The sequence below is a fragment of the Leucoraja erinacea genome, chromosome 23 (assembly GCF_028641065.1).
Source record: "Leucoraja erinacea ecotype New England chromosome 23, Leri_hhj_1, whole genome shotgun sequence".
Taxonomy (NCBI): domain Eukaryota; kingdom Metazoa; phylum Chordata; class Chondrichthyes; order Rajiformes; family Rajidae; genus Leucoraja; species Leucoraja erinaceus.
Window position 1 is genome coordinate 28379191 of NC_073399.1, and position 22109 is coordinate 28401299.

At 41.8% G+C, this 22109-nt stretch overlaps 1 protein-coding gene across 12 annotated transcripts in view; it reads right to left on the reverse strand.

Annotated features, from left to right (window-relative positions):
* LOC129708437 (RNA binding protein fox-1 homolog 3-like) overlaps positions 1-22109 on the reverse strand; it is a 1476502-nt gene that overhangs the window by 63829 nt on the left and 1390564 nt on the right. For all 12 annotated transcript variants that reach the window (XM_055654200.1, XM_055654199.1, XM_055654194.1 and 9 more), the window contains 2 exons: positions 12246-12306; positions 6696-6749 (listed from right to left, as the gene is read on the reverse strand). In XM_055654200.1, the coding sequence (XP_055510175.1) occupies positions 6696-6749; positions 12246-12306 (115 nt within the window). The remainder of the gene's footprint in view (positions 1-6695; positions 6750-12245; positions 12307-22109) is intronic.

The window sequence follows — 22109 nt, forward strand, 5'->3', positions numbered from 1 at the left end:
GGTGCACAACCTTTTATCCGAAAGCCTTGGGACCAGACACTTGTCGGATTTCGGACATTTTTCGGATTTCAGAATGGAAGATTTTTAGCGTAGATTAGGTAGGTAGCGCGGGCGGCTTGAAAAGTCTGGAGCAGCTGCCTCCTCCCCGGTGACTGGGAGAATCATTGCATAAATGTTAGTCAGTTAGTTTGGAGGGATTTTATGTGGTGGTGGTGGAGTCGGGGTGAAGGGGGAAACTTTAATTCTTAGTCCCCTACCTGGTCGGCGACTCCCAACCTCGCGGAGCTGGGGGCTCCGTCCGGCCGCGGGCGGCGCCGGTTGTAGCTCTGACCCCGGCAACTCTACCCCTGGCTGCGAGGCGCTCCAAATCCAGCGCCGCCCGCGGTCGGACGTCCCAGCTCCGGGAATGTCGGGAGTCGGCGGCGTCGCAGCGCTGGGATACCAGCGGGGAGCGGGCAATGCCTTACCGGGTCGCCGTGCGGCAAGCTCCGGAGCGCTGTGGCCGCCGACACACAACATCGCGGAGCGTCGCTGGATTTGGAGCCGCGGAGCTGGGGGCTCCGTCCGGCCGCGGGCGGCGCCGGTTGGAGCTCCAACCCCGGCAACTCTACCCCTGGCTGCGCGGCTCCAAATCCAGCGACGCTCCGCGATGTTGTGTGTCGGCGGCCACAGCGCTCCGGAGCTTGCCGCACGGCGACCCGGTAAGGCATTGCCCGCTCCCCGCTGGTATCCCAGCGCTGCGACGCCGCCGACTCCCGACATTCGTGGAGCTGGGGCGTCCGGCCGCGGGCCGCGCTGGATTTGGAGCGCCACGCAGCCAGGGGTAGAGTTGCCGGGGTCGGCGCTACAACCGGCGTCGCCCACAGCCCCACCGGCCTCAGCGCTGCGGAGCTTACTGCACGGCGACCCGGTAAGGCATTGACCGCTCCCTGCCTCTCCGACCAGGTAGGGGACTAAGAATTAAAGTTTACCCCTTCACCCCCCTTCACATAAAAGCCCTCCAAACTAACTGACTAACATTTAAGCAATGATTTACAGATGTTTAAGCGTCTCCCGGTCTCCAGGGAGGAGGCAGCCGCTACAGTAGTACAGACCTGGGTTGACCGTGGGTCGTTTTGGGTCAAGTTTGGCGCCAAACGCGAGCTTTGGTGCGCAGACGGCATCTGGAAAAAATGGCCGGTTTTCGGAGCTTTTCGGTTTCTGGAACACCGGATAGAAGGTTGTGCACCTGTACATACATATATACATATAGCCCTCGCTCAGTGGACGTCAGGAAAGGCTTGGGAATATAGATAAGGACCAGAGGACATTGGTTTAAGGTGAAAGGAAAAATTAAGTTGGAACCCGAGGTGTAACGTTTTCACACTGAGTGTGGTGGGTACATGGAATGAACTGCCAGAGGTAGAGCAAGCAGGAACTATAACAACATGTAAAAGACACTTGGACAGGTTCATGGACAGGATAAGTTTAGAGGGTATGGGCCAAAAACAGGCAGGTGGAAGTAGTGTAGATGGAGCATCTTGGTCGGCATAGGCAAGTTGGGCCAAAGGGCCTGATTCCATGCTGGGTGACTCTACGACTCAGAAAATATTACAATGCGTAACCCAGTCCAACTACGGTGCAGCAAAGAACAACACTGGAGGAACTCAACAAGTCGGGCGGCATCAGTGGAGTGAATGGCCACACAACCTTTTGGATTGGGATAATTTATCCGTCTGGAGAAAGATCCCAATGCAATACATCATCTCACTACCCTCTCCACAGTTTGCTGCCTGACCCGTTGAGTTCCTCCAGCACTTTGTGTTTTTTTCTCAAGACTCCAGCATCTGCAATTCCTTGTGTCTCCTTGATTCAGAAGTGGTCAAGAGGGCAAAACAAATTCACAAAGGTTAAACTATAATTCGATTCTTCATGAAACAGAAGATCAGTAACTCGAAGGGGCAGCGGATAGCTAAGTTCTTTTTTCAGCACTTTTTGTAGTAGACAAAAAGATGCCAGATGCATAATTAATATAAATACATGTTGCATGACCAGAAAATGTAATACTGATGTTTAGCTTTGCTCAAGATTCCAGCATCTGTAATTGCTATGCCTGATCCAGAGCACAGCTGGGCAATAGTAAAGGCCACACATTGATCACAGTTAGGAGGACAGTAAAGGTGGTGGGAGAGGGGAATCTCTGTGTACAGGAAGGGACAAAGTAGACTGTATTTTTTAAGGAGGCTAAAGTCATTTAATATCTGTCAACCCCTACTGTGCAGTGTCTACCATTCAGTGGTGGCCAGTGCTCTGTTTTTTGCTGTGGCCTGTTGGGGAGAAGGCGCCCGAATAGCGGACAAAAACAGACTGGATAAGCTGATCAGGAAGGCCGGCTCAGTGGTTGGGGCAGAGCAACTAACGGTCAAGCAGGTGGCAGAGGCCAGAACTCTGAAAAAACTAGGCTCAATAATGACCAACCCCACTCACCCACTCCACGCCCTGAAGATGATCAAGTGCAGCATCTTCAGTCAGAGACTGATTGCACCAATGTGCAAAACGGAGAGACATAGGAAGTCTTGTATACCAGCTGCTATAAGGTTTTATAATGCACAAAAATTTTAACTTATTATGTATTGAAGATATCTGTTGAAATGTGTGGTGTTATGTCTGTCTTGAAGCTGTTGTGGCACTGTAATTTCCTGTAAAGGATTATTAAAGGTTATTCTATTCTATTCTCCCAGCCCACCTTCATTGCCTCAGTGGACTATCTGGACCTAATTAGGCTGCCTTGTTATGACCTGCCGATTGAACAGCCCAGTGTCACAAAAGGACACAAAGTACTGGAGTAACTCAGCAGGTCAGGCAGCAGCTGAGGAGAACATGCATGGGTGACGTTTCAGGTTGGGACCCTTCTTCATTCTTGCCCAGTGTCACATGGAGTCCCATGAATTGGCCAACGTAATAGAGGGCAACTTTTGCCCTGTGGAACACATCTGAATCAAGGAATTGCAGATGCTGGAGTCTTGAGAAAAATACAAAGTGCTGGAGGAACTCAGCAAGTCAGGCAGCATCTGTGGAGGGAATGGGCAAATGATGTCATGGAGGACAGCTGTGTACCCTTATCCAATAAAGAATCAACTCCTGATAGACAGCAGAAAAGAGAAAGATTGGCAAGAGAAGAATTTGCATTGGTATTGGTCTTGGCATCGGTTTATAATTGCCGCGTGTACCGAGATACAGAGAAAATCTTTGCTTTGTGTGCTAGCCAGACAAATCATACCAGGGCTACAATCAAAACATACACAAGTACAACAAGTAACGCAAAGAGAAAAATAAGCAGAGGGCTGAATATAGCGTTACAGCTACTAAGAAACTGCAAATAAAAAAGCACAACAGCTGCAATGAGGTAGATTGGGAGATAGGGACTACAGGTTTTGAGACTATAAGACAAAGGGAGTGTTTGACCTTGATACCAACATCCAATGCTGCTGGAAGAATCCAAATGCGGACATCCGTTGAGGATAAGTCAGTCAACATTTAGGCCGTGATTCAAAACATGGCTGAGTTTTCTGGAATGAAACCTCAGCGAGGAATCAGCAAGTGCAGAAGCCAGTGAAAGTCTCCCCAGGTAGATATTTCTCACAATATTGCAAGGAGAGCATTGTAGAAATTCAACAAGTGGAGAAAGTCTTACCCCTGTACTACAGACCATAAAGCAGCACTGACAGATAAGTTTAGGTAAATAACAAGGTGGAAACAGAGGCTGGAATCGCTGGATAATACACAAAGGGACAAAAGAGAGCATTTCTGGAGAACATTGGTGATGTTCTGGGTCTGGGCTTTCTTCAGCAAGGTTCTGACCACTCAATATATCCTTACAAAATATCCTAATATTTCTATAGCTTTGCATCACAACACAACAGGGCTGCACAGTGGTGCAGCTGGCAGAGTTGCTGCTTCACAGTGCCAGCGATCTGGGTTCGATCCTGATCTTGGGTGCTGTCTGTGCGGAGTTTGTACGTTCTCCCTGTGACCGCGTACATTTTCTCCGGGTGCTCCAGTTTCCTCCCACATTCCAAAGACATGCAGGTTTGCAGGTTAATTGGCCTCTGTAAATTGCTCCTAGTTTGTAAGGGAGTGGTTGCAAAAGTGGTATAACATTCAACTAGTGTGAATGGGTGATGGATGGTCGGCATGGGCTCGGTGGGCCGAAGGGCCTGTTTCATTGCCTGTATCTATAAACTAAAAAAATGTCTTAAGGCAATGCACACAGTGACTCATAAAACTGGAGAAGCAAAAATATATGCCCATTTCGGCTGACTGTAAACAAAAACCATATGTACTACTTGAAACATGAAGAAAGCTTCATGAACTTTTACTGAACACAATCTGTAACCAAACTACAAGGAGCATTAGGACCAGTGACTTTTTTGTAGATAGGAAGGTGCCAGTATACACGATTTATAAACCTTAGTGTCGTGGCCGTAAAGTGAAATAGATGTGTTTAACTTTTTAGAGGGACCATTACACTGTATCTGTGCTGACCATCACAAAGAAATCACTGATTAGGATGGAGAACCAGGCAAAAAACGTAACCAGCAAGTAATGAGAATCTACAAGGAGAGAGAGGTTCAGAAATCGGGGCGACACAGTGGTGCAGTGGTAGAGTTGTTGCCTCACAGCGACATAGTCCCGGGTTCAATCCTGGCCACGGGGGTGTTTGCTGTATGAAGTTTGTGCATTCTCCCTGTGAATTTGTTTGTGTTTTGTGTTTACTCCGGCTGCACCAGTTTCCTCCCACACTCCAAAGACATTTAGGTGTGCAGGTTAATTTGCTTTGGTAAAATTGTCCTTAATATGTAGGATAGTGCTAGTGTACGGGGGATCGCTGGCGGTGTGGACTCAGTGAGCCGAAGGACACGTTTCTTTGCTGTATTTCTAAACTCTAAAGGTCTAAGTTTAGGAAGAGATTTCTCTTGTCAGAATGCCATAAATACTCATCTGGTTCTGGTTTATATGTGACTCCAGACTCACCTATGTGATTGGCTACTGAATTCAGAGGGGGACTAAGAAAGGTCAATAAATACTGGGCTTGCCAACCTGGTCAATTTCCCGTGAACAGATACATTTTTAAAAAGCGTTCTCGCAATGTGTCTTCAAATGGCTTTTATCCACAGTACTGAAATCTTCTGAAATTGGGGCATGGATGAATTGAACGCTTACAGTCTTTCTCTCAGGGTAGATGTTTCTAAAACTAGACATGTCGCGGGGTGACGTCTGTATGGTTGTGTGTAGTCGCCCAAAGAGTCGTACCTTTTTCTGGTCGCCACTGATTTTTCAGATTTTTGCAAATTTTTGGCGACCTGCTGCGACTATGACGGGTGGCGGCAAGTCGCGGAAAAATCACATAAGTGGGACAGGCCCTTAAAGGGTTAAGGTGAGCGGGGAGATATTTAAGGGGCAACATTTTCACTCAGAGTGTAGTTTGTTTCTGGAATGAGCTGCCAGAAGAAGCTATATTAGTGGATTCAATTCTGGCTTTTAAAAGATATTTGGATATATAGATGTATGGGAAGGTTTTTACAGAGCTAAATGCAGGTAAATGGGACGAGCCTAGAATGCCACTTAGTCGGCATGGACAAGGTGGGCCGAAGGGCCTGTTACCATGCTGTGCAGCACTATGACTCTTTGAGAAGGTATCTCTGAGAAAAGAAATACCTTCTGTTGAGATATTGTACTCAATTTTAATATGATCTCTGATAAGATATTCTTACAAGAGGTGATTCAAATAGGGACTACATTCCTCTTTATTCCATACTTCCCACTAAGTGGATCGCACATTTTGTAAGCGGACTCAATGAAATTTAAACATTGTGGTGGCGATCTGCTTTCAGATAGACTCGCTTTCAAAGTAACTCCTGTGTGCGAAGGTTGCTAAGAGCTTCATTTGGAATTCATGGAAACTATCAGAAAGGCGACAAGCAAATCATTGGATGCTGGTTACAGCGGCTTTTAAATCTCTACTCGGGAGTTTTTAAATCAATTTCTAACCGTGAGAAGGCTTCAGTAAGCAAAACAAGGAGATATTTATGTAAAATATTGGGCAGAAAATTGGACGATGCGGGGCTGCTGAAAAGGGATATATTCTGTTTAAACAGGTTACTGCTCCATTTGTTATTGCAGTGAAACAGATTTGAGAGTAATAATCCAGGTTGAAAGAAGGGAGGCTTGCTAATCATTGTCTTTGGATTTACAATCACTGATAGAACGGAATGCTCGTGTAAAGAGCTTGCTGATAAACAGTGATTAATTACTGACGATCCAGTTTATTTCTCGTGAAAGTACATTAAATCCGTCTCTAATCATTTGCGAATATACCCAAGGAATGTGGCCTGGGCTAAGACGACTATTTACCCACTCCCCTGGGAAAGCAGAGCATATGCCAACATTAAGACTTGGCAAAGCGCAGTGCTACGGTTAGGGAAGAGTGAAGATTTGTGTTAAATTAATCAAGTGAGCCCGACAGACTGCCTAGCTTTGAAATGAAGGCGGCATCCATTAAAGATGATTTGGTACAGAATCAGGAACAGGGAATAAAAATGAAAAATGAGATCCTTCTGTCACCTGCTTTCATTTCAATCATTCCGCTTCACCTTTTCAAACTGCATTCCTTCTTTATTGCTTTCACTTATTTTCTGACTTGCAAAATTATTTACCTGCATAAAACTCCGGTCCGTAGACAGCGCCGACAACTGGATTTAATTTCCAGCCTGAAAAAAGAGACAGGTCTGGTGTGAAACAGCTTTGCAATGGCAAACTTCATTCATCATAGCTAACCCCAGTGTTTAACACTTGCTTTCATTCACCATGGAATCACTGCTTCACCAACCCAGGGCTGGTAATTACAGCACATTCCAGATTAGTGTTTGCGTTTATTTATTAGAATGTATAAATTATACAGTCACCTGCGCAGTGCAAAACAAAGGTTAGTTAAATAGCACTGAAGCCAAACAAATGTTGGAAAACATTTAGTCAGAGAAAACAGTTCCAAAGGGCCTGAGAAGATCAAACATAAAACAAATTGAGGAAGATCATTTAGTTTAGTTTAGTTAAGAGATGCGGCATTGAAGCAGGCCCTTCGGCCCACCGAATCCATGCCGGCCATTGATCACCTGCTCACACTACTTCTATGTTACCTCATTTTCTGACACACTAAGGGCAATTTTAGGGGCAATTTATAGAGGGCCAATTAACCTACAAACCTGCAAGTCTTTGGGATGTAAGAGGAAACCGGAGCACCTGGAGGAAACCCATGTGGTCACAGGAAGAGCGTGCAAACTCTACACAGGCAGCACCCGAGGTGAGGATTGAACCGTGGTCTCTGGTGCTGTGAAGCAGCAGCTCTCCCAGCTGCACCACCTTGCTGGTGTAAAACAATACATGTACAACACATGTCAATGAACCAAGCTTTTTTTACCCCTGGCAAATGACGCAGGTGAGGTGGCCTCAGTTCACTCTCTGCAACAAAATATTACAGGCTGGCACAGTGGATCAGCTGGTAGAGCTGCTGCCTCACAGCGCCCGTGAACCCGAGTTCGATCCTGACCTTGGGTGCAGTCTATGTGGAGTTTGCACATTCTCCCTGTAACTGCGTATGTTTCCTCTGGGTGCTCCAGTTTCCTCCCACATCCCAAAGATGCGCTGGTTTGTAAATTATTTGGCCCTCTGTAAATTGCCCTTAGTGTGTAAGGAATGGAGGTGAAAGTGGAATAACATAGAACTAGTGTGAACGGGTGATCGATGGTTAGTATTGTCTCGGTGGGCCGAAGGGTCTGTTTCCTGGCTGTATCCCTAAACTAAGCTAAACCATGAAGTCCTGTTCACAAATGCATTTCACTCTAAATAAAAATGCACAGATATCCCCTTACAGTGACAATAGCGAGTGTTTAAAAATTATTGCAACAGTATTTGTCTAAAAGAGAATCAATCTAATTTTTAATTAACCATGAAAAAAAAATTGATCCAAATATTTCACTGTTATTGAGAAAGCAGTGCAAATCTTGACATTAAAACCTGGGATAATTTTAATGCATTTAAAATAATGCTCATCAGAAACTGTGTCGCGATAAACCACGCAAATAACAGCGCACAATGCAAGCACATCTCTGTGGGAATAACTAATTTTTGAGTAATGCACTCTTTGCGACACAAATTTGCGTGTGAGGTGCATGAAGCCATTGCTCACATTAAATGCTATGTTATAGACCCTATCTCTGCAATATGTTCAATGCACTTGCTTATTGCAATGGTGCTAGACTTCTATGTGTTTTATCTTAACAATCATTAAGGATTTACAACTCTCCAATTCAATTTAAAAGATGTAATTTTTATTATTCACAAGCTTAGATTTAAACTGTAAATAGAAATGTTGTTTTGTTAGTGAGAAACAGTACTAATGATGAACATTTGATTAGATTCCTCAAATCAGAGACATTCTGAAATAGTTTAACTCTCCCAGTATCATTCGAGACATCCAGATAACTTCATTTACTAATTTAAGTATTTGGATGTAACTTCAAAACACTTACATGAAAAGGGTTTTTTTTAATCAGCTGATGACTTTTATATATAACAACCAAGCAACATGTATACTTTAGATAGACACAAAGTGCTGGAGTAACTCAGCTGGTCAGGCAGCACCTCTGGAGAAAATGGATGGGTGACGTTTTGGGTCGGGACCCTTCTTCAACATATGAAGGGCCTTGATTTGAAATGTCACCCATCTGTTTTTTCCAGAGATGCTGCCGGACTCGCTGAGTTACTCCAACATTTCAAGTCTATCTTTGGTGTAAGCCAACATCTGCAGTTTCTTTGTTTCTACTACTTCTATATATATATATTGTATATATTCTTGGTTTTAGTTAGTGATTTATGCTTGGTTGAATTTAAATAAAATTCATTTGTGATAAACTCTAGTTTAAAAGCAAAATCTCAAAATCTCATTATCAAAGCATTATTTTGTGATATCATAAAACTTATGGATTTTTGATGCAGATTAAAATTTGAGATGCCACCATTATATTTCAAGTTCCCTCTTGTTATCGTCACATTGATCACATTATGTCGAGTCTATGGCGATTCTTCAGTCTACCTAATGGTCAACACTACCACTTGTTTGATTAGTATGGGTGTCGGAGGTTATGGGGAGAAGGCAGGAGAATGGGGTTAGGAGAGAGGGATAGATCACCCATGATTGAATGGCGGAGTAGACTTGATGGGCCGAATGGCCTAATTCTACTCCTATCAGTTACGGTCTTATGATTTTATGACTTGTCTCCAGTAAAAAACAACAGTAAGTTAGCTGTGAGTTTGGCAAGAGAAAACCTCAGCACCTAATCATTGATATTCTAGCCAATGTAAAGAATGTCGGTAAGTTGAAACAGTAAAGGTTGAATTGTTCTGATTTGAATGAATTAATTATAAAGTTGCTTTTAAGCCTTTTTTTTTATAGCATTGAACAACAATGGCCAAATTACTGCTGGTATGTTTTGAACTCTTGGTCAAAAGTCTCTCTTGCTGTAAGAAACTGGAGGATTGCCATTTGATATAAAGTTTTCCAGTAATGATGGGAACATCAGGAAGGGCTGGGCGCTCACAGAGAAAGACTTCAATCAATAACCACGTCCCAAAGCTTCTTGATGCTCGGGATATCTTGCCCCACAAATGGACCAGAAATAAGTGGCTTCAGATTGAGCGAGCCCTCGAATGGGTTCGATACTCTCCACATTCTACACATATTAGAAATGTAGAAACATAGAAAATTGGTGCAGGATAGGCCATTTGGACCTTCGAGCCAGCACCGCCATTCAATAGGATCATGGATGATCATTCCTAATCAGTACCCTGTTCCTGCTTTCTCCCCATATCCCTTGATTCCGTTAGAGCTATATCGAGCTCTCTTGAAAACATCCAGTGAATTGGCCTCAACTGCCTTCTGTGGCAGAGAATTCCATAGATCCACAACTCTCTGGCTGTTAACGTTTTTCCTCATCTCAGTCCTAAATGGCCTAAAGAAGAAGATTTATTCCAAGCAATTGGACCAGAATTTATTTTAACACTTAAAACTTCCTCCCCATTATGAACCCATGGAAATTATTATTATCAAGCAGTAGTAAGCAAATTTTGTCAAAGATTTAAAAATGTCTTTACGTTATTGCAACAGGAAAAAAATGACTGGTAAATTAAACTATTTAAAAACGATGCATCCTAAAATTGCACTGTGAGATAATGATGTACAGACTGTAAATTTATTGCTCTCTACCTCTTTGCTGTTTTACTGACTGCAATTACCCATTTATTTTAGACAGGGGGATGCCTCCACTAAAGCAGTAGAGAGGGGAATTTTAACTGTGCGAGCTTAAACACAACCCACAGCACAATTGGCGCAGTTTTGAGCAGAAAAACAAAATTGAAGTTAAACAGCTTGGTGTACTCTAATCTATTTTGCCTGCAAGATATACATTTTGAAGAAAATGATTGGGAGGAAATAGCAACAAGTAAAAACAATTTATTTATTTGAAGTTCTTTGCCTTGGGGCCTGGTAGTTGTAAAGAAGGGGGCGTCTCTCAATGTCAAGAGCTACTCTGACCCCATTTTATCAATTCCACTTTGGGCTGTGTCCAAGTCACTTGCTTCAGCTTTGAGATTATAAAACTCGTGACTAGAACCCTGATTAATCTACAACTTGTGGATGAAGTCTGCTCTGTCCAGGTGGAGATTGGGCAATTGCACACAATCTGTGGAAGTAGGGACTTGGTGTTGATACATCGGTGATATTGCTCAAACGGGCATCACTCCTTCAAGGGGGAACCCAGCAGGAAGTTCTCTTCATACATACATGAAAGGATGTCACTGTATTGAAGTGACACAAACTGCTTGTTCAAGGGAAAAGTATAAAGTGCTGGAGGAATTCAACAGGTCAGGCAGTATCTGTGGAGGGAATGGACAGGCAATGTTTCGGGTCAGGACCCTTCCTCAAACTAATGGACTGGGGGGGGGAAGCTGGAAAAGAAAAGGTTCCCGACCTGAAACGTTGTCTGTCCATTCCCTCCACTGATGCTGCCTGACTCGCTGAGTTCCTCCAGCACTTTGTGCTTTTCTCAAGACTCCAACATCTGCATTTCCTTGTGTCCATTCCATTTCCCTGCTTATTCAATGGAATGCCTTTGGGTGGAACTTAACTAGTGAAATGTAAATCGACATTGAGATCGATTACGGTTGGCGATGTTTAACTTAGTCAACACTGTCTCTGCAAATACAAAAGGATCAATCCTTTCGTTAGGTCAGAAAGATGAGTCCAGGGTCTTAATTCTTACCAGGAGAGGTTTGGCAGATGTCACTGTCAACATTTTAAGAACACAATGACATTCTTTGGAGTTGCCGACAATTCTATAGCGCACCCAAGTCTGAAGAAGGGTCTCGACCTGAAACGTCACCTATTCCTTCGCTCCATAGATGCTGCCTCACCTGCTGAGTTTCTCCAGCTATTTTGCCTACCTAAGGAATTTGTGAGATCACTTTTATGTTGTAACAAATTCTCCCAGTTAATCTAATAAAATTTCTAACATTTACCCCTCTGCAAAGTTTAATCTTCACAGGTGCTAATGCCACGTGGACTGGTAACACAGTGGCACTGACATGTTGGAACAACTTGATCAGATGTGTATCTAATTTAGAGGAGTGCAATTTCAATTGTCCCTGCTAAATACTGCTAAACACAGGTTTGCAAATAGCAGAATCAAATCTAGTAACCCATTAATTTAATGCTGAAGAATCTAATCTGCCACCTGTTAATTCCCTTGTACATTTACGCTTGCATATTCAAGTTTAATTTGATATAAAACAGTCAGCGCTTGGCTCTAAACATCAATAATTTTAACATTTATTTCACAAAGGGATAATTGAACTGCAGAACAAGCCAGAGTAATTATCCATATTTCTCCTGTGCTTGCCCGATTCTTGGAAATCAGTGATACAAAACAAATCCTCTCAGCTTGCTTTTGAGCTCATTTCAACGCTGTTTGCCATTGTCTAATCCAGACCCAATTCAGAAAACGTAGCCCTCATTACACCTTGCGCGACTCCATTTTTAATACTATTTCCGAACGCACAATTTGGTTGCATTTACCATTACGATCAGTGTTTGCTAAAGCAGAGCTTCTCCAGAGAAATGATTGCATCATTGGGTCAGTAGCGGCTTGCCTTACCGTTTGTGTACTGATTGGGAGTCTTTTTGTTCGTCATTACTCTTGCTGTTGCATTGTTTACCTGTGATTAAACAATGAAACAAATCACATTCAGGAATTAATGGGACCTTCTCTGAGAAAATCATGATGTACTCGACCTCACAAACAAAAAAAAAAAATCAAAAGCCTTGGAATTATCTCTATTCAGTCAAGTGAAGTAATAATCCTGTATTAATTATCATGCAGACAACCGTAACAGCTTGTGTGAGTCCCATGATCTTGCTGTAGGCATCCTGTGCATTCTACAGAACACTGCTAGGTTGTAGCAACTCATTCAAAGCTAAAACACTATATATTAATCATGATATATAATGGCTTAATGTAACAAAGAATGTAAGAAGCTATAATCCACAGATGGCTTTAAACTGTTACAGAGTTTTATCAAGCAGTTTAAGCCAAGATTTGAACCCATACATGAGTTACAACCTCCCCTGGAATCTATAATTGCCTTGAGTCCAAGTTTTAACTAAAGTACTTCAGTAACCACAGTAATGCTGATATTAAAATAGCAGATCATCTTGTTCATTCTTGTTCATTCAAATGCAAATGTAATATTGTTCAATTTCTCTTCATTTACTTCTGGCAATGCAGGCAAGGAATAACAAACCTACATGAGGTTTTAACCTTTTCTTTGGGCTCAAGGACCTGCATTACATACACGGGTAATGAGTTCCAAAGGCAGGTTGAAGCCGAGACATAAATCATACTTGGTTTCTCCTGTACTGCACTGCCATCCCATCTTGAGTGAATGTCATCCATTATATCCTCGTGGTGTGTCCAAGATCATTTCTTGAACTAAGCTTGGACTTCACCTCTGTGGAAACACCTTCCTGTGCTGTGAACTGATGCCCACTTGCAAACAAGTTAAATCTGCCTTGATTTCATAGTTCGCCCCCGAATACCAAGAAGCATCGGGCAAAGGCAGGCGGCCTGAGAATAACAGCAACTAACAAAATGAGACAATGTGGGCAAAACAGGAAGAACATGAGAGAAGGTTTTAACGGGTTAATTCACAGCTCTAGGTAAAGTTTCAGAAATAATATTCATCCAAGCAGTCTGTCAAAGTTAGCTGAAACTAACAGGGCCCCGATACATTGAGTACCTATGTTTGTACAGACTCTCCTGAACTTCTGCAGATGCTTTAGAGGAAATATTCTGATGGGATGCATCTCAGCCCTGATTTGGCAACAGCTCAGCTCTTGAGCGTGTGAACATGCAGAGAGTGGTAAACACAGCCCAGTCCATCACAGGCTCGTCACTTCCTTCCATCCTATCCATCTTCACGCTGCAGTTCATCAGGAAGGCTGGAAGTATTGTCACGGATGCTGCCACTCCGGCCATTCCCGTTCCTCCCTGTTACCTTCTGGGAGAAGATATCGTGCTACAATCTTGCACCATTTTGCTGTTTGGGACTCATCATAGCTTCTATTGTAATATTTATCACTACTGTATGTATGCTACTTATTCTGCGAGCTTTGTGTAAATGAGGAATTTCATTGCACCCTGGGTACATGACAAAAACTAATCCAATCTAATCATAATCATTGGCATTTTCTGGTGTGTGAAAGGATTTGGTAGCAAAATTGTTAAAATTACATTCCACAAAGGTCAAATTTAAGTGCACATAACGTTTGATTTTATTTTTAGAAATCAATCTTGAAAATAGACTGCATTCCCCCACACTGCTGGTGACACTAAATCTGTTAAATTGACTGAACAACAGAGAGTACGACATTTTTTATTTTAAATCTGATTTATAAAAAACCCCACAATTTCCTCAAACAGATTCTTTGCAACTCCATTCTATTAAGTTCATGACAATGAAGGTGATTTCTGTCTAAGTATATCATTTTGAAGTCCATACACATGATGCATTTGGATTCACATTTATTCTGTTTATTAATGCCCTCAGTCCTCACCTTTGCAAATGGAAATCCCCAGCAGTGTTCATATTGATGCAGCGACTGAACGTGTCACAGTCCATTACAAAATAGTGAAGCCTACTCACTTTAAATGCCATCCTTCACAGCTCTCCGCAACTTATATTTAATTATCAAAATCTAATGGAATCGTATTAAACGAATTAAGGGTTAACGTTCTAATGACAAAATTCTGTAGTTCCTTTGTCTCAATTTTTCACCTAACACAGTCCTATTATATTTTACAATCTTATGATTTTATGCATCATTGATTCTAATTTACCGTTTCAATCCATTTTAAGAAAGATATCCAGTCTTAGGTTTAAAGGGATATGGGCTAAGCAGCAGTAAATGGGAGTAGTAGAGATGGGGCATTTTGGTCGGCATGGATGACTTGGGCTGAAGGGCCTGCTTCTGTTCTGTATGAGTCTATGATTCAAACACTGTTTTGTCATCTATCATTAGGTAGAGCTCTGCCTTACAGCGCTTGAGATCCAGGATCGATCCTGACTACGGGTGCTGTCTGTACAGAGTTGGCACGTTCTCCCCGTGACCTGCGTGGGTTTTCTCCGAGACCTTCAGTTTCCTCCCACACTCCAAAGACGTACAGGTTTGTAGGTTAGTTGGCTTGGTATAAATGTAAAATTGTCCCTAGTGTGTGTTGGATAGTGTAAGTGTACGGGGATTGCTAGTCGACGCAGACTCGATGGGCCGAAGGGCCTGTTTCCCCGCTGTATCTCTAAACTAAACTAATCTTAAAAAAATGAGATCTCCAGCTTATGCAAGAGGGCTACAAAATGCATTTTAACTATAATGAAGTTATTAACTACAGTACATTTGAGAGACCAGATTTTTAAATAATTAAAAATCTTTCTTCAAAGATGAATTCTCCAGAGTGTTTACCAAATGGGACTAGCTTAGATGGGGCAACTTGGTCGGCATGGACGGGTTGACAAAGTGCCTGTTTCCGTGCTGTGTGATGCCATGATGCTAGTTGCCTTTACCATCAACAGCAATGCACATTGGCTGCCCCATTGCTGTCCTTGAAAATGTTGTTGCAAGGAACTGCAGATGCTGGTTTAAAAAAAAACAAAATGTGGGAGTAAGTCAGCGAGTCAGGTCGCATTTCTGGAGGACACAAATCGGTGTTTTTTTGGGTTGGGACCCTTACCCTGCCCCCATTTCCTCTTCCCCCTATCCCCTTCCACCAATATCTTATCCTCTGGCTTCACATTTTATCTCCCTTTTATCTTACACCTTTTTTCCTCATATTGATCTCTACCCAATTCCCCCTCACCGGTATCCACCCATCACTTGCCGGGCGTGGTCCCGCCCCCCACAACTAGAGAGCAGTCCTGACCTACCATCTGCCTGATTGGAGACCACTCAGATTATCTTTACTCAGACTTTACTGGAGTTTATCTTATACTATGCATTATTACCTTTATCCCTTTGTGGATAATTGTGGATGATCCTTAATACATTGTGGATGGCTTGATTGTAATCATAGTCTTTCTGGTGACTGGATAACACGCAACAAAAAGCTTTTCACTATACCTTGGTAAATGCAACAATAAACTAAACTAAACTATCTAATGAAGGGTTCCGACCCAAAACATCACCTATTCTTTTTCTCCAGAGATGCTGCATGACCCGCTGAGTTACTCCAGCATTTTGTGCAGATTCAGATTCTGAACTGAACTAAACTTTGTTACATGTGACAATAATAAACCTAAACCTAAACTGATGAGTTACTCCAGCACTTTTTCTTGAAAATGTAGTGGCGAGTTCTTGATTTGACATTCGTTAAAATGGATGAGCTTCCACAGGGCTGACGTTCCAGATCATAGACCAGGCACAGTTGAAAAGATGACTATACATGCTACGGCCAAAATGTGTCTGTCTTGACGACAATGTGAACTATCCCTAGTCCTTGTTCCTTTGTCCTCGTAGATGTGCAGTTTACAAGATCTCGCTGAAGAAGCTTTGTTGAGTGGCTGTATTGCATCGTGGAGAAAGTTTCAATGTCTATTAAAGCTGGACTACCAAGAGATGAATGTAAATGCGCTGAACAAAAATGTTTGGTCCAAGATACCAAGATACTGTTAAGTCTCAGCCCCCAATCTGTGCTGGGAATCACATCAGCTTCTGACTCAAGTCTGATTAGTTTTGGACATATTCTATTCACCACACAGAACGTACTTCTGACTTGCCTAGGTAGTTTCTCCTTTTACCTTCATGATCCAGTTGCGTTTCTGGCAACCCATCACCTCCAAAATGTATATGAGGGAACATTTGCTGATGGCCCTGCCATTTAATGCCACGGAGAGATGATGAGACTCCTTCTTCTTGGAAGTACCCATTGCCTGATGTTCATGCAAGGAAATGCCCCTCTTCATTTTTATCCCCCCCCAGCACATGGATACATTCATCATCCAAAGAATTAAAACTAAAGTTCCATCAAACATTTTACCTGCAATTAATTAAAAGGTACATAAGAGTGAACCTAATTTGACTCTAATGTTTAATTCACTGAATCGATGGGAAAACGAGCACCTCTTGATGTTTGTAGAAACAGGAACTGTAGTTGCTGGTTTACAAACGAAAAATACACCAAGTGCTGGAGTAACTCAGTGGGTCAGGCAGCAGTGAGTCAATATCATACACATTGCCTCTTGTCTAATAATCCTCTCAACCCCAATATTACAATGCATAGAAGGTACATGAGCCTGAAAACTGTAACATGCAGGTTCAGGAGCAGCTTCTTCCTGACAACCATCAGGCTATTAAACACAAGATAGACACAAAAAGCTGGAGCAACTCAGCAGGACAGGCAGCATCTTTGGAGAGAAGGAATGGGTGATGTTTCAGGTCGAGACCCTTCTTCAGACACACTACTAAATCTCCAAATAGGCTCTGAACTATATCGACTTGGGGGCACTGTTTTGACTTTGCACTATTATTGTTTATTTATTATCTGTTTAATAATAATAATAATAATAATAATAATAATAATAATAATAATAATAATAATAATAATAAAATAATATTTCTACTGTTTATTATGGGGTGTACAGAGTACTATGTTTACATATCTGTTGTGCTGCTGCAAGTAATAATTTCATTGCTCCCTTTTGTGACATGACAATAAAACATTCTTGACGAATAATATATATGTGGAATATGTCATCACAGCAAAGCAGCTAAAAACGGAATCAGGCTTTGCACAAATTTGTCCTCCAAATTCCCCATCAACATCACAACCCACTAAAACAGTGGAACATGGACATGGGCTTGTCTTGGATCCAAATCCCCTTTTCAGCCCCAAAACATCATCTGTCCATTCGCTCCACTTATTAAAATTTTTTTTTCAAAATACTGGAGTAATTCAGCAGGTCCGGCAGCATCTCAGTACATGGATAGGTGACGTTTTGGGTCAAGGTTATTTTTCAGGCCAAAAATCCTCCGGAGATGCTGCCTGACCCAGTGTTATTCCAGCACTCCGTGTTTTATTTTGTAAACCAAAATCTGCAGTTTCTCATATCTCCATTTTAGCCCCCCTGATGCTGCCTGACCTGCCGAGTTCTTCTTGCAATCCGTGTTTTGCTGAATACAGGAAATATGTAACAGCACTTCACACTGCCTCGGCAAGGCCACCAGCATAATCAAGGGCCAGTCTAACCCCGGTCACTCCCTCTTCCCCCCTGTCCCATAATGCATGATGTACAGAAGTGTGAAAACGCACACCTCCAGATTCAGGGATAGTTTCTTCCCAGCTGTTATGAGGCAACTGAAACATCCTATCAACAACTAGAGAGCAGTCCTGGGCTACTATCTACCTCATTGGGAACCCTCAAACTATCTTTATCTTGCACTAAATGTCATTCCCTTTATCTTATATCTGTACACTGTGGACGGCTCGATTGCAAGCACGTATTGTCTTTCCTCTGGCTGGTTAGCACGCAAGAAAGGTTTTTCACTGTACCTCGGTACACTTGATAATAAATTAAATTAAACTAAGAAAATGTGGGCAAAATATCAAAATTGTGGTGGAGAGCCTTTACTTTGTGTCTCTTTGTGAATATGTTTTGTGTTCTGCTTCTTATTTTACTGTGGGTGAAAAATCCAGGTCATAAGTTGACCGCTAATGTCCAGTTTCTTTTGGTGAATATGAAGGTGATTATAGTGTATGAACTGATGCCATTAGATGTGCATTTGATGCCAAACTAACATTAGACTGACGTTGAGTTGCTCAGATGTGTCAAGGTCAATATTCCTATGGTAATTCACCTATCCACATACGGATGCTGTCATAATCTAACATTAGCGGTGGCCTTTATGCTTAAATCATGCATGAAAGGTCTGGCTCGGGCACAAAACTTCAAAACCAACACAATCACTTTAAACATTAACCAGTGACGAGAGAAAAAAAATTGCTTTCACAGCTAATTTGCAAAAGTGTCCCTGAATTTTGTTTTAATTAAAATGGTAAACACTTTGGGGAATTAGTCTTCCATAAGCATGAAAGATTTTTAATTATTTTTAAATCTGGTCTATAAAATGTACTGTGGCGAATATAGTTCCATTATATTTAAAATGCATTTTGTGGCCCTCTTGCGTAAACTGGAGACCTAATGATAGATGACAACGCTTGTTTTGTCATTTTAGATGATAGAGCAAATGAGAAACAGATAGAAGGGCTGGTAACAGAGTAGAGTCAGAGATATACAGCATGGAAACAGGGGCTTTAGCCTAACTTGCCCTCAGATTCCTACGAAATCTTTCCCTCTCACCTTAATCCTCTGTCCTCCAGTTCTTGGTCTCCTACTCTAGGGAAAAGACTCTGTGTATTCAACCTATGTATTCCTCTCATGATTTTATACACCTCGATAAGATCACCCCTCAGCCTTCCATGCTCCAAGTAATAAAGTCCTAGCCTGCCCAACCTCGCCCGAAAGTCCTGACAACATTCTCGCAAATCTAGTAAATGTACTTTATTGAAATGAAATGAATTGATTGAAATATTGTGGAACTCATCGGCACTAATCTTGGACGTACATCTTACCGTACTATAGAGTACTGAAAAACTGCAGTTAACTCTTGTACATACTTTCTCCAAAGGTATCACACTGTATTTATAATCACAAGTTACTGTCAGAATCAACTCCCAGCATTGTCGATGAAGCAAACTGTATCTGAAAATGCCTGAGCTTTGAATTATGTCAATTACAACATCCATTGATGAAAGAATAATTTGGGATTATGGGAAGATATTAGATGTTATATCTCATGATTCCCTCCAAGTTGTTGATTGGAAGAATAAACATTGCATTGGACTGAAGTTAAGGCTACAGCCAACAAACTATTTATTTAATTTTAGCAAGGAAAAACAATGAGTTTTTATAAATCCTGCCCTGAAAAAACCTGCTCACTGTTGTGAAATGCCACAAGTTACCACATCGGCTCCGACTAGCCTCATTTCTATCGCCTAGTCTAATCATGGTTTGCGTGCAATACCTGCAAAGCAGTGCTCCAGATTCCTATAAAGATCCTCCGTGACAGGAGACTATCAAACTGTACTTCACATCTATTTGGGCTTTTACAATATTCGCAAGATTCAATGTGATGTTAGGTTAGCCCAGACAGTCAGATGGCGGCCAAACACAACCTCATCTGGACACAGCTCATCAGAGTGCCCAGAATTGATTGGAGATCAATTGATCAGTTACAAAGACTTTAAAGCCAAGGACCAAGAAGTAATGCTTGATGCACAATCATCAAAGCAAGCAGATTAATATTAGTAAATTCTGTTCGTATATTAGTATATTCTTGTCATTTTGCATTCTATTTCCTTGGGCATTTCACAATCCACTCCCATACTTTCTATTCATAATAGGAAAACCAGATCTAATCTCGAGAAGAGATACTGTGCTTCATTTCGTATTGCTTGAGGTGTCCCTTGCTCAAATGCTTCTTGCCATTTTATACACCTAACTCATCTGCAAATTGACCAGAGCATTTGTACTGTTCTCCAAGTGGATTCAGAGAGAGTGTCTGGGTCAACTGGAGATGTACGGTTGTTATTTCAATGTTGTAGATGGCCTTCCTTTAGGAAGCTCTTTGATATGAACATAAAGATATATTGAATCTCCAGAATTGAAACAGGCCATTGAGCCCATTTAATCTTTCCTGTTATTTGTGATCTACACAAGCCTCTGTCAGCATTTCCTTATGTTCCTTTCTCTCTCAGTTAGTTATCGAGCTTTACCTTAAATGTCCTCAATGTTCTTCCTAAAGGTTCTCAATATCATGACAGCTTCCATGAATCAACAAAGCTTTAGGTTAAAAGGTTTTCACATCATTTATTGAGATTATTAAATTTTAATGTGCTGTGTTTTGAAATTCCCCCTCAGTGGAACCATCTTTCTCATGAATCAGTCTGAGGAAGAATCCCCACCCAAAATGTCGCCTTTCCAAGTTCTCCAGAAAAGCTGCCTAACCCGCTGAGTTACTCCAGCACTCTGATCATAGGTAAACCAGCATCTGCAGTTACTTGTGTCTCTGTCTCCCTGACAAAGGTTTCTCAGTTTTAAAGGCCTTTTTTTTTCACTCTATAAAACGATTATTTTCCAAAGGCCCAGGGAGTGTGGTCCATCCGGACAGTTATAAAACAAACCCGTTTGTTAAGAACTATAACATCACAACCTAATGATTAATCAACCACATTTGACCCTCTAATCGGGGGTACATCCTTTTCCTTCCAGATTCCCATCCAAGCTGAGATCAGTGGGCAGTACCAGTGGTGGGAGGATGTAGATTGGGGGAAATAGGCATATCAGAACAGAGGCCTTGGACCAGTACAGCACAGGAACAGGCCATTCAGCCCACGACGTCCGTGTTGCACACGATGCCAAGATCAGCTCTCATCTGCCTGCTATAATCCGTAACCTTCCAATCCTGGCATATCCACCTGTCTATCCAAATGTCTCTTAAACTCCACTATTGTATCTGCCTTCACCATCAACCCCAGTAGTACATTCCAGGCACTCACCAAAAGTTAGGTAGACAAAAGTGCTGGAGAAACTCAGCGGGTGCAGCAGCATCTATGGAACGAAGGAAATAGGCAACTTTTCGGGCCGAAACCCTTCTTCAGATCAGAGTGCTGGAGTAACTCAGCGGGTTAGGCAGCCTTTAAAAGTTACCCCTTTCACCTAAGACCTGTGGTGTGTCCTCTATTATTTGGCATTTCCACCCTGGGTGGGAAAAGATTCTGACTGTCTACCCTATCTATGCCTCTTATAATTTTATACACTTCCATCAGCTCTCCGCTTGCAACCTCTGACGTTGGGAAAAATAATAGTTTCTCTGTTGTTTTGAATTCCAGAATTTGCGTCAAATAATTGTAGTTTTTGTTATTGGTTCAATTTGTAACTAGACTATAATTTTTGTTTTCATTCAATGGAAAGTGAAGTATATATCTAGTTAAGAATGTAATTAAAGTGGAAGATTTCATTCTCCTGTACAAAATAATAATTTGTTTGAACATAAGATGATTTTTTATACAGTGATTTTGTAGCAACATGTTCAACAATGAATATATATTACAACTAGCATTTTACGCAGTAATGTGAGATAAAATGGCAAAGTGAAATGCTTTCCTTGAGTAACAAATGGGACACTTGAAAAGAAAAATACCTTACAAAATAAAGCTTTTCAGTAACGGGCGATGGTGCAGATCTTAAAGCAATCAAGAAATAAGTTAAGTTCAATGCACATGTTCCCTACCATATTAAACTAAGTGACTTATCTTATAAAATGCTAACTGTGGGTAAGGAATGATATATTGTGTACAGCATGAACTTCATAAATGAAAAAGGATGGAAAGAGATATTGGAAAGTGTTATGG